The following is a 16,416-nucleotide window of genomic DNA, read 5'->3' on the forward strand; positions in this document are numbered from 1 at the left end:
GCATAATGGGGCTACGCGCGGATCAGGCTCTGCACCGCGTTCGTGACGCGACTTTCGCGAAACATCACCTCTTTATTTCTTCTTTTTCTTTTCTTCTCCTTCTTATGCTCGGTGACCAAGGGAATAGCTTTCTTTTGAAGCAAAAACGGACTTCGTGGCGCAACGGACAGGCTGAACTACTAGGCAATGTGGTATTGTGCAACGTCCCCGCTTGTCATCTCAGGCGGGCTTGGCGGGGTACGGTCGATATGTCATGTTAAGGTTCAGGCCGAGATTATAGCGACGCGAAACTCGAACGCCAAATATGGCGTGGAACTTCAAGTCGAACAAGGACTTCGCGACATGGGCCCAATTCGAGGAGGTTTTCACCCACCGGGTTCAACAACGATGCCTTCATTGCAAAGTTGCGCAGCCTCCCAATAATGTGTCGGCGTACAGGAGGCAGCTGTGGCAATGTGAGGAGTACCACCAGTACCAATTGGCGCAGCAGCACGAGCGGCAGGTCCGACCGGCGGAATACCTGTCGCTGTCGATCATAGCATTCAGTTACGATAACCCGCCCTCCTTTGAGGGGGCTCGTGCCGACGACATCATCGCGCTCGAGGAATACGAGTACAGAGCCACGTTGAAGATGTGCGAGACGCTGCTGAGGGACGGGCACGACGAGAAGGTCTTGAGCGGGGATTTCGGCAAGTGGATGCAGAGCCAGGTTCCCGACATTTCCATCAAGGCCGCCGTTCGCATCCTCAAGCGCACCGCCCTGGCCAAGCACCCCGAAGGCGGCCAACACCCACCCCCGGTCTTCATCCAGATCCTGGATCCTCCGATCCCAGTTCGACCCACTAAGAGACTGCGATCTTGACCGCTTGGAGTACCCATCATTCGATTTATGATGTATCATTATTCATCATCCTTATTCATCAACAGCCGAGAGAACCATGGAATGGCGTGGTCGCAGCCAGTACTAGGCAGCTTAAAAGAAAGCATAACTCAAGGATCATCGTAACATCATACCCCTTCGTGCCGTCACGTCAATGCGCGTACTGCGCGAGTGTAATAAATGAAAACTGAGGGTTTGAGGGGTGATTTGGCTTTCTCCCCCTCTTCACTTCTAGGATCAAGCCAACGATTGTTTCTCAAGTTTCTCCAAGTGATTTCCACGATGCCAAAGAGAGTTCGAGGGCCACGCCACTCCACTCCGGCTGCTGCTCGTGAATGGTACACAACAAACCCTCATTTGAAACGGCCTGCGAGCTGTATCTCCACCGACATTGGCGACGGCGACAGTGGCGGGAGCCAGGCAAACACGACGACCACATATCAGCCCGACGATGAGTCCGAAGGCGACGGTGCGACTGACGACGAATGGAATAATGCGTACGATGACGGGTCTGAAGACGACGAGGACGAACTAGAGCAGGACTTTGATGCGCTGGAACTCGAGTCTGAGAAGGACAATACCCCGAAAGGCGTTGTTGGCTATGGAGAGCCTAGCCTATGCGATGAGTTACATCCGCGTTTCCAAAACTCATCACAGCTGTATTTCAAAAATGTCGAGGACTGGTAGAAGAACTGGGGGACTGCCAAACTGCGCACCGGCAAAAAGAAGGTCTGGTTCGGGCCCGATTTCCGGATCCAAGAGTAAGTAGCACGCACTCTCGAGTAGCGCGGGAAGCACCTGCCTGACCTGTTGTTCCAACAGCGAACACTTCGTGGCGCTCGCCGGCGCCCCCGCCGACTTCCGCCAAACCATCGTTAGCATCCAGTGCGGCAACACCGACAACGGGTACGGCAACGGCCTAAGCGACGGCGGCCTCCTCGCCGTCGCGCGGGCGCTGCCGGGCCTTCAGAACGCGGAGCTCGAGTCGTGCACGCGCGTCACGGACCGCGGCCTCTGCGCGCTGCTGCGGCGGTGCCCCGACCTGCGGTCCGTCAGTGTCACGGGCCACGACCGCGGCGTGGGGCGGATCACGAACCGGACCGTCGACGCGCTGATCAAGGACGAGAAGCTGGGCGCCCGGCTCCGTCATCTGTGTCTCGTCGATCAGCGCCTCGGCTCGATCCGGGACCGCGAGCTGTTGTCATATATGCGGCCCCGGCTGGAGATCGTCGAGGGCGAGAGCGTGGGGGATGGGTACGGGGCGGGGATGGTGGCGTCTATGGGTGGGGGCGGCGTGGGCATTACGACGTGGAAGGGCGGCGAGATGATGGACGACGGGTTCGACTCGTTTGGTGGGTATGGGGGTGGTTTCGGTGGGTTTCCCCACCTGTCCGGGTCCGAGTCCGAGTCCGAGGACGGGGGCGGGGACGCGGTCGGGGACGGGGACGAGGCCGTGGTGGAGGTGGTCCGCAGAGATGGGGATGGTGGTAGAGACCAGTCTTGCTCTTGCAACCTCTCTATCACTGTAGCTTCGGGCCTTCATCGAAGCCGACGGTCACGGCACCCACCCTGAAGCAATGGGCTGTCTGGGATAGAGCACATGGCATCGAATTCAATGTGTGACGAGACTGTATGACATTGCTCCGAGGATCAGTTTCTTAACTCTTTACCTGAGTCATGTGTCTTGCCCCGAAGGGCAGTCTCTATTCCGAATGATGGGACCTACGTACCCACTAACCTGCCGAACTCCTGCCCCACGAGCGGCAGACTCCCGCTCCCCGAGCTGTGTTCACATCAAATCGAGATCGCCTCCATTTAGCAATGCAGAAATAAAAGGAAAGGAAAGGAAAGGAAAGCCATCATTAGAAGTGGAATACGATCCTTGGAACTGGAGGGATGACACGACGCATTCTATGAAGTCACTGTTGGACGACGCAATGCCTGTGGCTGGAAGCTTTTTATTATATTACCAAGATCGTAATCTATCTTTTGACCATGAACCAGTTTTATCTATCCCCTTTTCCCAACCACTTGGAGGATCCCTTGTTCTCTCCAAGGTCCCCAATGCACCGAGTGTTCATATGGTAGTACCAGAGTGCATCAATGACTGACTCAGTGAAGGCACCCGCCAAAACACTTCCCCGACGCCGCCAGCCCGTACAGCATGATGGTGCCCACGCCGGTGAGCCAGGACCCGATCCAGGCGGCGGCCGTGTTGACGGTGCCGACCTCGAAGAGGCCGCAGCAGCAGGGCTTCGCGTCGGCCTCGTGCCGCTTCTCCCGCTCGTGCCGGCCCTGCGGCGACATCGAGATGCTGTCCTTGTAGAAGGCGACTTGACCTTTGTACGGGTCGACTTCGTGGTGGCGCATGGGCTTGGGGTGGTGTTCGTACTCTGCAATTGTCCAGCGTGTTAGTGAATGAGATGCCTCCTACAATTGGGGGAATTGGGGGTGGGGTTGAGCTTGGTAGGGGTCCAAAGACACTGCTAACGATTGAGCTTACCTGGTGGGGGAGCGGATTGGGGCCTCTGGTCCAGTACCACCGAATCCAGGCTCCAACACGGCGAGTTCTCATACCCGGTCGAGTACCAGCTGTTGCGCCCGTACGGATTCCGCACGGGTGGCCGAGCAGATAGGGGCGATAACCGAGTCGGGTCGAGCTGCTGCTGTCGCTTCGGCTCCGACTTGCGCAGCAGGCTCAGGCGTGTCTTAAGTCCAGACGGCAACCGCGCCACGCGCGGAGGATCTTCGTCGGACGAGCTGAAGGAGGTGGCCGAGACATTCCTCATGTGTCTGGTATAGGACTCGCCATTTTGTTGCGGCCGGTCGGGAGTGCGTCCGCGGCCGGGAGAACTGTGACCGGGGAGGATACAGACCGTCGTGTGCGGCGGCCAGTGGGCGATGTTGGATCAATTGACATATAAGTTGTGGATGGATGTGTGTTTAGGGACTTTGTAGTATTCGCCGCTCAATACGGAGTATATAGATGATATATGCATACCTAACTGTTCCAGAGATGAGCCATGGGCATCTGCTTTTATATCTACAGCTCCCAAGAGGATAACTTATTCACGTTGCACCCGATGCAGTTGGTGCAGGTGGTGCAGACGACTTGCAGACCCACCGAAGACTCTAGCAGCCCCCACGACGATTGGCCTCTTCCCGGTTGCAAAAGTCGCCCAATCCCGCGATGGCACTCCAGCGAAACCCCGAATCAGGGCGAATCTAGCGAATCTCTGGCGAGCCAAGGCCGGGACAGGTAACGGATCTGCCGGGATGGAGAACCAGCTACGCGTCCACCGCAACTCAGCCATTCGGTTGATGCAATCGCTGATCATTCTGTTACCTAACAAGCGAGCCCGGGCACGATTGGCACTCGGACACCACAGCTGCCAGGGCTGATCATGGTCCGATACGACAGCTCCCCGAGCTCCAGAAGGTCTAGAAGCGTTGGCGATGGAGTGACCTGGGCGGTCCCAAGGGTTTTCTTGACTAAGAATTTATTTCAGCGGTTCCCGGCAATACCTCCTGCCTCCCAAGCTGCAAGCCCCTACGGCTAACTGTGGGGAGACCACCACACTGCTGATCTCACGCACCAGAACAGCCGACCGAGAATGAGGCCTTTCATAACGATCATCGCATCACCAACGCGGCCTGATTGTATGTATGTCAATCCCCCTGTCAATCCCTCAATTAATACCTCGTGCTCTTCCTGGGACCCTTAAGTTCAGTCATGAGCCCTGTGTATTCCCGTGAATACGATGAATGGGAAAGTGGAAAATCGCACGTTAGGTAATACACACAGCCAACCAAGCTACTCGGCAAGCTGGGCGGCTGGGCTCGCACACGATCGCTCAGGCCAGCCCACCAAGCTGATCGGTCATCTTCACCAATTGCCGTTCTGAGAAGCAGATCACTTGGTCGAACACTCCACTGGATCAACACCTTCGTGACAGCTGGTCATTGCTTGACGTTCCCGGAGCTATTTCCTAGCGAGCATGATGGGTCAATTGTACCTTTAACGAGTGGGCTCCCAGTAGTAGGCACAATGCCACCAAAGCATTAACAGTAACGCATGGCCAGGCAGGCAGGACGAGAAACGGAGGCAGGATGAAGAAGGAGAAGTGCACGCACCCGCGAAAAAGCATTTTAGGGCTTTCGAGTTTCAGCTTTCAGCTTTCGGTCTTGAGCCAAGCGTTGTCTCGTCGCTACTATCCCAATGGATTCCCCGCCTTCAAAGAGGTGTGCCGCTTCACCCACACGATCGTTCTCCCCAGATCTGTTTGGTGTTTTGGATCCCAAGCATGGCTCACGGCTGGTTAGCCCATACTATCTATACATAAAACCTTCATTTGGCCCGGTTTTGCTGGTGCTGGCGGGTTCTCAGTGCTTGATCGGCGCACGTCAGAGGCATTGCGAATCTGTGGACGTCCCTGCTACGCACCGGCCATCGCTGGCTGACTTTGTGGGATATGCCCGTCCCACTCGAGATTCCGGGAGACAATCTCTACGCACCTCTCAATCCAGCTACGCCAGAAGACCCAGCTACGTCAGACGTAAGATTTCTGGAGCTCTTGCCTGGCGATTTCGACGAGGCAATGCACTGTAGCTTGCGGACTTGTTCGTTGAAGAATCACCCAAAGTATGAAGCCCTCTCATACGTATGGGGTGATGCCCGAGTGACAAAGCCTGTCTATGTCAATGGCCACCTCGTGCAAGTCACCTCGAATCTGACAACTGCCCTCCGGTATTTGCGCCACCACCAGAGACCGCGCACTCTGTGGGTGGATGCCATCTGCATCAACCAGGCCGACATTCTGGAGAAGGGCCAGCAAGTGCCATTGATGGGCCTAATCTACTCGCAATGTTCGCAGACTGTTGCCTGGCTGGGCTTGCCAACCCCCGAGATGATGCCCGTTATCTCGCTGATGAGCCCGTATCTTTCTGTGCGGTACTGGCGTGAGAAGGCACTCAAGCTGTACCGGGATGTGATGGCCTACACTTCCAGTAACAACACAATGAGAAGAAACATTTACTACCGGAAGCTTGGATTGGCTACCATCCTCGTCTCTAAGTTTCCATACTGGACTCGAATCTGGACTTACCAGGAGTTTTGGTTACCCAAGAAGACAGTCTTCGTGTGCGGTACCCTTGTCTTTGAACCCCTTCTCCGTTCGAAACGGTGGGATGCGCAAACGATTATCCGGAATGCGTATTTTACCCCGGAAATCCCCCAAAACGTTGATGCCAGCCTATTGGCAGAGTGGAATCAGCTGGAAATGGTGATGGAAGGACACATGTTGGCGGGCTTGCAGTATGGCTTTATGCTCGAGCTGTATGGCGACGGAAAGAACCCGAGCCCGGAGAAGGCGTTCACGCTAACGTTGTTGCACACCACGGGCCGCCAATGCACTAACGTTCGCGACCGGATCTACGGGCTATATGCATTCACCCCTCGACTGCGGAAGATATACCCCGTCGAATATAACAAGCCGGCCTGCGTCTTGATGTACCAAACCACGGCGGCCAGCATCCAGCTGTCCGGTATGATCATGTACACTGGCTTCGCACTTCACAGCTCAGAGCCCATAGGTGTGTCAATTCCATCGTGGTCCCTCGATTTCAACAAGCCATTCGACTTCCCCACCAAAGTACCGATGTTGATCGTCCCCGATGCGCCGGAACCAGGTCACTACAGTTCCAAACCTAGGGCGCCCACCGTGACCCGCGTGACGCTTACGCTTCCGGCCCATGTTATGGGGACCATCACAAGTCCCCTGCGGCTTAGCCATGACCACACCGCGCTGGCGGGGGAGCTCTTGCGAATTTTAAGGAAGATTGATGAGTATCATATGCGCATCCGGTCAGCCTTGGCATCGTTCATCGACATGGAGCAAATCACCCGAAACGAGGTACTACTGCAAAACATGTTACAGTACCATTCACAACCCCCGTCGCAACACGGGGAAATTGGGCATGGTTGGAAGATATCACCGGAGTTCTTCGAGAAATCGGTATTGCAATCCTTAGCAGGAAAGACCGTAGCTCTGTTTGACGCCGTGGGCCTGTCCGATGGGGAGCAAGGGGCCGCATCCATCGCTGGCATCGTGTCGGGGCGTGCCGTAGAGGGTGACGTGCTGATCCTGCCCACATGCGACGGCCCGGTTATTGGGCTGAGACGGGAAGTGCAGCCCTGGGTCGATGTGTCGCCAGCAGAGGATACCTATTTCACCATGGTTGGAGTGGTTTGGGTGGAAGGTATGTCGGGGACGAGGGCGGCGGATATGGATGAGAATGGCAAACGCCTGGTGGATGCTACTCGTAAGACGGGGTACGAAGATTTTGTTATTCGCTAGTCATGGTCTATCTCATTCGCATGCGTCGGGCTACTATGTGACCAATTTGAAAGTAGTCAAATTAGGACTTGAGAACTGTCTTGGGGAGGAAATTCAATGCGCAGCACGCCACCGCTCATCTCAATCTGGATTCGGCATTGAATTGAGACAGTCTACGTTCCGGCCTGCCGTCGCCATTGAAGGTTCTGACATGCACCCCACAGGGACCCTGCAGGCACTTCAACCCACTAAAGAAATTGAGAATTCGCGTTAACACGCGCTATAAGTACACCGCGTTACGTCATGTTCGAACAAGCCCGTTCGAACAAGCCCGTTCGAACAACCGTTCTCTCCTTTTGATCCACCAATTGCCCTTTCAACAGACCTCGCGTGATATCGTCACGTCGGAGGAAGCCAGGGATACGCCCGCGGCCCCCGCGGCCGCGAAAGAGGTCAAGCTCTATCCCATCTTTACCCAAATGAAGCGACGCGCCGTCGAAGAAGGCGAAACCGAACGATCACGAGCAAGACGAGGAGAAGAGCGAGGACCGGGAAAGTAGCAGCGACGAGGGGGACAATGTTTCCGACGCCGAGTCCGAGTGCTCGCTGGGCGAGGACATGTATCCGCGTTTCTACCCTCAGAACATGCTGTATTTTTCCAATGCCAAAAAGTGGGACGAAGAGTGGAAATTTGTTTGGAAAAGAAGGTACATTTTCAAGGTCACCTTCTCGGACGACTTCCAGATTGAAGAGTAAGGAAAGACCGCTTACTCTTGCCTACCGGGTAGTTGGCTAACTCAACACCCACTTCTCCCCGCCCCGCAGCAAACACTTCCTCGCCCTGGCCGACACCCCCGCCGCCTTCCGCAAGCGGCTCCTGAGCATCCAGTGCGGCAACAGCGACCGCGGCTTTGGCTCAATGCTGACGGACGACGCCCTGGTGCAGCTCGCGCGCGCGTGCCCCGGCCTGCAGAACGCCGTGCTCGAGTCGTGCACGGGCGTGACGGACCAGGGCGTCCTGGGGCTCCTGCAGGCGTGCCCCGATATGCGCACGCTGCTGGTGACGGGCAACGACCGGCGCGAGGGCCGGGTCACGCACGGCCTGCTCGATGAGCTCTGGAGGCTGAAGAAGGTCGGGGCGAAGCTGCGGACCCTCCAGCTGCTCGACCAGCGCATGACCGAGAAGGCGTGCAGGAGGCTGTCCAAGAAGCGCGCCGGGCTGGAGATCGTCGAGGGCCGCACCGAGGGGGATGGGTTTGCGGCCCGGATGATCGGGGGCGGGTCCGTCACCAGGTGGATTGACGGCAAGGCCGATGATGAAAACGTCGGCGGTTTTGATTTTGGCGGGTTCGGTGGGTTCGGCGGGTTCGGCGGTTTCACGCCTCGAGGACGGGGTAGGGGCCGGGGACGGGGTCGAGGGGGTTCACGGGGGCGAGGGGGCAACGGGTTCGGGGTTCGGGGTATGGAAACCATTTTCTGTAGGTTCACCAAGAGCCAGCTGTGATTTGTGTGATCCTTGCAAAGCCCGAAACAGAACCGCCGCCACATGCCTATCTAAAGCCTACCACGTACATCTTCTCTCTGGTTTGGTTGACACAGTCGTGTCACAGTAAATACTGCCGACGCTTAGGCCATAGGAACGGACATCCACCTTTGCAGTCCGGATAGAGCTGAACTTCACCACAGTATAGGCATTTTCATGAAGTGGTGACTTTCGAATCTGGCGGTTGGGTTGAAGCGCTGCTCCCACCACATCATGCTGTTATGTACGAACCAGGGACCGTTCAGTGCCAGTGGCATAACATTTATCCCATTGGATATAATGCCTGATTGGACAAACAGCTCGTCGATCAATTACAGCAGGTATTATACCAAAAGCCGCCGTTCTCGCCATCAAGGGGCTGGTGCGTCTTGCGCTGTCTCGGCTTCGATCCAATAAGTGAGCTGTATGGCTCAATGAGACCTTCGAAGTTGTCCTGGATCGTCACGAAGACGCCCTCCCTGCGCTTGAAGGCAGCATTGAGGAAGAGGCCTCGCCCCAATGCCTTTCGGATCGTTTCGGCATACTTGTCATTTCAGATTGAATATGACTAGTTGCTATTGTCGGCTAGGTACATGGTACGCCAGATACCGGCGAGTTGCTTCCAATGCTGGATGATCTATTCCAAGACTGCCAGCTTCATCATGTACTCCTTACACCAGAGCGCCATGTTAATTTTGTTGGAAGTATCCTTCCTGGCATATGCATCGAGGGCGTTGAGGTGCATGATGTGATCCGATAGAGGCTGGGCACACATGCCGCGTAAAGCATGCGCCACGGACTCCAAGCCTTTCATTATTAAAGAACAGGGAAATCTGGGCGCTGGAAATTGCGGCAAACGAGGTCATCTCGCTTCGAAAACCAAGCTCGGGCCGTGAAATCGGCACCGACAGGAGCGTTTAGCTGGTCAACCTTCCGGAAGATGATGTCGTGACCACTTCCATTAACTCTGGCATAGACAGGCGCTCCCTTAACTCGTGCCACAGTTCTGTCGGGCTTTGTGCCGCGAGTCTTGCGCCTCTTCTTAGGCTGGCTGCCTTCAGCACCTGTCTTTCTCTTTGGGCCGTACGGACGGTGCAGTAGGATTGTCTTGGGTGAAGCGGCCTACCCTTGCAACTGCGGCGGGCAAGAGGAAGCAGGGAAAATCAACAAGACCTCCAACAGCTGCCATACCGAGCCATCAATTCATGACTCCCACAACATCTTTCATCTTACTTGCCACCCACCCTACCAACCATCAAGACACCAAGGAGCCCCAGGAAGATCCAGTCCGCAAGCAGGGCCTGCCTGCCTATCTCCGCATCCGGCTTGATGAGCTAGATGACATAATCATTCATGAGTATCTGGATTCGAAGCTGCGCTGGGTTCCTGCGAGTTACATCCATTTCCACGATGGCAGAGCTCCCAGTGCTGCCACAAAGACCCGGGCGATGAGAATCCAGGATCATTACCAACTGCATAGCAGTTTGACCTTCAACATGGTCTTGTTGGTTTACTTATTCCGCCAGAGATTGTGGCGGACGAGGTAAAGAAGCCCATTACCAAATAAGCGTAACTCGACTAATATGTGTTTTTTTTACAGCCATTGCGACGAACTAGCTCCGGCCGTTAGTATCCCCCAAGTACACCGCAGATGATTACTTGGGACCTCGTCTGATTCGCCAGATGCTTGGGTTATATGTTCATGACCTGACGCAGTTGCAACAGGCGTCGACACAGGATCCATTCTAGGTCCCCGTCATTACCTTGTAGATGCTCACCTCTCACATGGAGACAACAAACCCGTTCATTTTGCTAAGTAATATGCACGTATGGGTTGGAGAAGCTCCGGGCCGTGGTATGGAGTTCTATCGTCGTCTAGCACAAGAAGAACTTGCTGTTGATCCCGGCATGGTGGGCTTCGTGCTGCAAATGATATCAGATGCTGTGGTTAACCGAATAACCCGCGATATTCCAAACAAGGTAAAGCAGATGGTAGAGGTCCACAGAGTTTCTCATCCACGGACTTCCTGGCTTGTCCGACTGGATGCCAAAGCATCGAGCAATCAATCATAGGCCTCAATATATCGCACATCGTGAACCCCTTTTATGCGGCAAAGCGACCGAGTGTGTAATATCCCAGAAAACGATGTTTCCTACGTGCCTTAGAAGACGGGGCTAGCTTCACAAAAGATTTCAAGTCCTTCTAACTCAACAGTCGCCCTGCGATGCCTTGTTGAGTGGTGTCTGTCGAGGTAAGACCCATCATCCCCTTAATGGCGAAACCGCTACTCTCACCAGGCTATTTCGTACTGTACGGATCAAGGATGGTTTGGTCCCATTGGAATAATGTTTTCGGACGTTTATTCCATTAGCAAGTATATAAATATAATCAAGTGAACCGGTATAAAACCTTTGGACGTTTGTTCCAACCTTCGCAGGAGGCACGTATAATGTAGCAATGCGTGGTGCGGCGATGACTTAACTCATAGACCTTTCGGCACGCAGGTTCGCTCCCCTGCCATTATAGCCACACTACATATCCATTGATGAAGCATGATTTCGTCCGTCGTTGTCCCTGCGCGGAACTCCTAGACTCCTCACCTGGGCAATGCATAGAATAGCCCTACTCGGGCTCCATCTTCACTCCTCCATCTCTTCCACCTTGAATTCCACCAAACAAAGATACGCCTCGCAATATGCAGTGTTACGGGCTATCTGACATTCGTTGGATGACTGCGTCGATTCAAATTTTGGGCACAACACCTTCTTGGGGGCTATGTCACTGTATGTAGTGCGGGCGCGTGCTCGTGGAAGTCAAGTCTTTCGGCTCCTTTGCAGAGCATATTTCGGTGTGCCTGCTTGGTCTAACATACATGTAGCTAACCAAGCCCAATCTTAGAAAGGGACGCGTCTAGACTTGTCAAACTTACCAAACTGTACTCTCGTTCGTGAATGGCAAATAGTGCAACAGCAGTGCTACAATCAATTGCAAGTGTGGATTTGATCGGCACAGAAGATGCACTGCTTCATCAGGAGCTAAGTAGCCAATTGCCCGGAGATATCGGCCCTGAGAGGATCAGCGGTCCTCATGCCTGTTTCATCCGATATGCCCCACTGAAACGTCCATTGGAGCCGCTAAGGGAGCCCCCTAAGATTCAATTCGGCCAGAACCCTTTCACCCTCCATGAAATCATGGAATCCCTTTTTGTGCCATACCGCTGTCTGCCACACCATCCCAGCCGAATTTGTTGCGACGGGTCTGTTGCGTCCATTCGTTGAAAAGCTAACTCGCTCACATCCTGCATGCCTCGCTGTTCGATCACGCGAGTTCTTGGGTTACTGCCCTTGACCTGGCTCTGTCTCGTCGGCACCTGGCTCTTCCTGCCATTCCCCGAGGTCCCCTCCATCCACCGCGATGCCTACATCCAGCAAACCCTGCGAACGGGCGGCGCCCTGACGACGCTGCACCCGTACAGCGACTTTTACAAGGGTACGATTGACCGCGTGCGTGGGTCGGCCTGCGAGGACTGCGGCGCCCTGATCCTCGACTGGCGCCTCGCCGCTGACACCAAGTCCGACGCCCTCCTCCTCCGCCTGGGCGACGCCCGCCTCAACCTCACCGACGCCGCCCTCCAGAGCTCCGTCGCCAACCCCGACAAGCAGCAGGCCCCCTCTTTTTACCTGAGCGACCGCATCACGGCGCACGTGCGCCACGGCACGACCGACGACTTCATCAACATGCCCTGGTTCCGATGGACGGACAAGGTCCTCGTGGGCGACGTCCTGCACGGGTCCGGCGACAAGGAGATCGACCTCCGCGTCTACAGCCACGCGGGCAGCGGCACCGTCGAGATCTGGAAGGAGCTGAGCCTCTGGGGCGGCTTTCCGGGCCCCAGCGCGATCCGCGAGACCGACCGCATGATCGGGCTGCTGGCCACGTTCGATCACGTCACCCTAGAGCGGATCGACGGCGCCGCCAACCGGGCCAAGACGGTCGACGTCGAGGTCAGCGGGATCAAGGGCGAGTTCCCTCGACCACGTGGCCAGTCCGGCACACCATCTGCGGCCCGCTGTTCGTGCCGACGTTCTACCTGCCCTTACCGTTCTTCTACCTCGTCAGGGAGCCGATGGCCCTGCTCATCCTCTGCGTCGTGGGCACGCTCGCTATTTTGGGGCTGTGGGTGCGCGCCGGCACGCCCGATATGGGGCTCTGGTTCGCGGGCCTGCCCGTCATTCGCTTGTGCTGCCGCGGCAGGGCGAGGCGCGCACGTCGTCGTGGGGTCTGGGGACCCAGCGGTCCTGTACACGAAGACGAGGAGGAAGAGGCGGGCTTGTTGGGCGGATCGAAGGAGGGGCATTGATGTTCAAGGCCATGCCTTCCGTGTCGAAGCCTTCAAAGTCGAGGGCGCGCGTTCTGGAAAAGTACTGAGCTGGGCATTTACACATGGGGCTATCACTGGCAGCCTGGAAGGTGGAAGGGTATTTCTATATCATGGCTCATACAAGTCACTTATGTGGGCATTCTACGTATCTAAAAACACGGCGTGATGTGGGAGTTGCTGCATCTATGTATGAGGATTGGCTTTCGGGGTTTCCCTTTTTCTGGGCACGTGCATTTGAGCTTGATCAACATTTATCTGGACATTCAATTTAGTTATTGCTTGGGTGTGGAATATAACGTAAATATACGGGTGGTCTATAGATGTGTACATTAAGTAGGTTAGGTATTCAGCGATGGACAGAGAGTTGGATCAATTGAACTGGTCGGACATGGCCCCCTGTAGCAAAATCCTGCATGCCCTGGCTGAACGCTAAAAGGATCCAAGGCCCTGCTGTTTTGGCTGTTTGCTAGGCGGACTACCAGAAAACGCCGAGCTAAAGAGCTGAACAGCTGAAAATAAGAAATTGGATGGCAAGAACGTCGCAAACCCACACTGTGCTTTCCTAATTACGCAGCTCCCAATGCCCTACAGCAAGCAGGGCTGTGCAGTAGGAAGGATCGCATTAGCTTCAGCCGCTCCTGCGTTTCTGTTCAACGAAACGACCTCCGTTCACGCACCGAGACTTCTGCGTCACCGCCTGGCACATCTAAACAGCAACTTGTACCTGAATGGATTCCTACAGCGATGGAGCCCTCTTTGCCTCCCGGCGGCGCTCAAAAACGGGGAACGATTGAAGATGAAGGGGCGTATCCTGCCCGAAAACGAAAGTTGTTAGATGCTTCCGCCGGCAGTGACCATGCCTTGTGCGATCGTTGCCGCCAAATCCAATGGGAGGATCTGGCTGCGATTCCACCAGCCAGCAGGATCGGCAGGAAAGCAGCAGGCCTCTTCTCGGTCGACCGCGACGCTCTCAGCGAGTCGCAATGTCCCGTCTGTCGTTTACTCGCCGCAATCACGCCGCCAAGCCTTGACGGCCGGCATTGCCGGCTCGTCGCACTGTCGTCATCGCTGGCGATCCTGGGCCGTCAGGTTCGCGCCCCCGAGCGCGTGGACTACTCGGACTGCACGGTCCTATACCCCGTGCTTGAGACTAAGTTCGCCGACAAGACGGCTGGGCAGCGCATAAGCCGGGATTGGTACGAGGGTGGCTGCTTGGCGCTTGTGGCCTCCGATGGCAACGAGAACCAGATTCCGGTGACGGGACCTAGGAGAATATCGTCGAAGGTGGACTTTGAGCTCGTCAAGCGCTGGTTGGAGGACTGCAAGACACATCACCCCGCCGCTACTTGCGAGCCCGGTGTCGGTGGTAGTAGTGATGTGGAAGGGCTGCGTGTCATTGATTGCTACTCCGAGGTTTTTAAGATCGTGGAGGCGCCTTCGACGTGTCAGTATGTCGCACTGTCATACGTTTGGGGGAAGCCTTCACCCCCTACGCCTCAAGGAGAGAATGGTAATTCGAAACAAGCTGTCGAAGTCATACCCCGTGTAATCATCGACGCCATTACTCTGACCAAATCCCTCGGTGAGCGGTATCTATGGGTTGACAAGTTGGTAAGTAGCAACAAGTACCTTTCAATCCTCAATTGACAAATCAAGACACCTTCTCACCACAGGAAGCGAAAAGTGTATCGACCAGATCGACGGGCACATGATGGCTCGCCAGATTGCTCAGATGGATAAGATATACGCCCACGCATATCTGACCATTGTGGCGGCAGCTGGCCATGACGCCTCGTACGGACTGCCCGGGGTTGGTGACAGGCAGCGCCACCCCCAAGGTCATGTTCCTGTTACTGAGAACGTCGACCTAATCCAAATCTTCCCGCACACCTCAGCCGAGCTCGACAGCGCGACCTGGGCCCGGCGTGGCTGGACCTACCAGGAGGGCTACTTGTCTCCGCGGCGACTGGTCTTTACCGACCAACAGGTCTCCTTCCTCTGTAACGTGGCGCACCACGCCGAGTCAATACAGAAGCCGAAGAGACTCTCCCGCGTCGAGCTGAATGCAAGCAAGTCCAACTTCCTGGACATGATCCCCAGCGCGGCGCTCAGTTCTGCTGGCCGCAGTCGTGGCGACTCAAAAGTCGGAAGGCAATGGGAAGACCTCAAGCGAGAACAGCTGGTCAACTACACGAGGCGTCAGCTCACCAACGAGGGCGACTCGCTTAACGCGATCCTCGGGCTCTTTCGCGCGCTGCAGCCGAGCGGCATTCGACACCTTCACGGTGTACCCGTCCGCAAGGTTCGAAAAGGGGAATACTCTTGGCTCGAATTTCCTTTTGCCTGGCACCACGAAGCAGAAGGCTCGAGGCGGCGACCTGGGTTTCCGAGTTGGAGCTGGAGTGGTTGGGAAGGCGGTATCCGCATGAGCGAGTTCGATATCTGCGTTCCGGATGACTGCGACATCGGGCTGGCGAGAAGAGATGGTGACATCGTTGTTCCATTGCGTGACTGGCTCAACCACGATTTACGAGAGCCAGACCTATCGAGCGTGAATGCTTCCTCCCTGCTGTCTGTCACTGCTCTGGCAGTCCAGGTCCAATGCGTGAGGAAAAGCTGGACTGAGCTCAATAAAACCCTGAGCAACCAAAGCCGCCTTGCGGGGATGAGCTTCCGTGATGGAGTGCACGCGGTGCTGCCAATCGGCGAGGGAGTCACGCAAATGGCCTATGCATACATGGATGAGGATATTCCGCTTGTCGATAAGATACTGGGACTCGTCCTTCGCCCGCCATGGTCAAGCCGAAAAAACGCCATCCTCCTTTTGAAACAAATTGCACAGCAAGAACAACACTACCAGCGCGTCGGCCTCGTACGGGTCTCAGGGTTCGCGAAGACACGCCCGGCTGCCGTTGGTGACTCGGATCCGCAGACCGTTTATGTGGATAGCGACGGCTCGCCCCTCGAAGAGGTTGACCAGGTCGAAGAGCTTCCGCTCTGGCTAGAGGAGGCCGTGGCGAGGACCATCACGATTTCGTAGCCCACCATTTACCCACCAATTGGCTTTGACCAAGAAGAAGGAAACCAAGGACGTTCCAGTTTCCAGTTCCATCCATCTATTTCTACATTATTTGGCTCTCAGACAGACTTCTTTCGTCTGTAAGCTGACTGGCACGCAAGGATATGGTCATTATTCGAGATCCCCATCTCCACGCACGCTGGCCAACCCCACTTCGACTGGGGTCTTACTCCTCTAGGCAAGGGCCAAGGCAGCCCAGGGGTAGTAAGCTCGGACAT

The 16,416-nt window shown here is 55.7% G+C and overlaps 7 protein-coding genes across 7 annotated transcripts; 6 read left to right on the forward strand and 1 right to left on the reverse strand.

Annotated features, from left to right (window-relative positions):
• Positions 1-304: 304 nt before the first annotated feature.
• On the forward strand, positions 305-862 carry PG997_006702 (uncharacterized protein; the record flags this gene model as incomplete). The annotated part of the gene is made up of 1 exon (XM_066811017.1): positions 305-862. One exon carries the CDS (start codon positions 305-307, stop codon positions 860-862), a length of 558 nt encoding a protein of 185 aa, XP_066669940.1.
• A 300-nt stretch (positions 863-1,162) lies between these two features.
• PG997_006703 (uncharacterized protein) lies at positions 1,163-2,475 on the forward strand (the record flags this gene model as incomplete). The annotated part of the gene is made up of 3 exons (XM_066811018.1): positions 1,163-1,563; positions 1,703-2,345; positions 2,410-2,475. The coding sequence occupies 3 exons, from the start codon at positions 1,163-1,165 to the stop codon at positions 2,473-2,475; spliced, it is 1,110 nt and encodes a 369-aa protein (XP_066669941.1).
• A 517-nt stretch (positions 2,476-2,992) lies between these two features.
• On the reverse strand, positions 2,993-3,669 carry PG997_006704 (uncharacterized protein; the record flags this gene model as incomplete). Its single annotated transcript, XM_066811019.1, has 2 exons — positions 2,993-3,273; positions 3,384-3,669. 2 exons carry the CDS (start codon positions 3,667-3,669, stop codon positions 2,993-2,995), a joined length of 567 nt encoding a protein of 188 aa, XP_066669942.1.
• A 1,683-nt stretch (positions 3,670-5,352) lies between these two features.
• Positions 5,353-7,236, forward strand: PG997_006705 (uncharacterized protein; the record flags this gene model as incomplete). The annotated part of the gene is made up of 1 exon (XM_066811020.1): positions 5,353-7,236. One exon carries the CDS (start codon positions 5,353-5,355, stop codon positions 7,234-7,236), a length of 1,884 nt encoding a protein of 627 aa, XP_066669943.1.
• Positions 7,237-7,860: 624 nt separating this feature from the next.
• PG997_006706 (uncharacterized protein) lies at positions 7,861-8,719 on the forward strand (the record flags this gene model as incomplete). Its single annotated transcript, XM_066811021.1, has 2 exons — positions 7,861-7,967; positions 8,041-8,719. The coding sequence occupies 2 exons, from the start codon at positions 7,861-7,863 to the stop codon at positions 8,717-8,719; spliced, it is 786 nt and encodes a 261-aa protein (XP_066669944.1).
• Positions 8,720-12,040: 3,321 nt separating this feature from the next.
• On the forward strand, positions 12,041-13,098 carry PG997_006707 (uncharacterized protein; the record flags this gene model as incomplete). Its single annotated transcript, XM_066811022.1, has 2 exons — positions 12,041-12,783; positions 12,858-13,098. The coding sequence occupies 2 exons, from the start codon at positions 12,041-12,043 to the stop codon at positions 13,096-13,098; spliced, it is 984 nt and encodes a 327-aa protein (XP_066669945.1).
• Positions 13,099-13,863: 765 nt separating this feature from the next.
• On the forward strand, positions 13,864-16,159 carry PG997_006708 (HET-domain-containing protein; the record flags this gene model as incomplete). Its single annotated transcript, XM_066811023.1, has 2 exons — positions 13,864-14,730; positions 14,804-16,159. The coding sequence occupies 2 exons, from the start codon at positions 13,864-13,866 to the stop codon at positions 16,157-16,159; spliced, it is 2,223 nt and encodes a 740-aa protein (XP_066669946.1).
• Between the last annotated feature and the right edge of the window lie 257 nt (positions 16,160-16,416).

This window comes from Apiospora hydei (genome assembly GCF_038363865.1).
Source record: "Apiospora hydei strain CBS 114990 chromosome Unknown utg000005l_segment0_segment0, whole genome shotgun sequence".
In the NCBI taxonomy this organism is placed as follows: domain Eukaryota; kingdom Fungi; phylum Ascomycota; class Sordariomycetes; order Amphisphaeriales; family Apiosporaceae; genus Apiospora; species Apiospora hydei.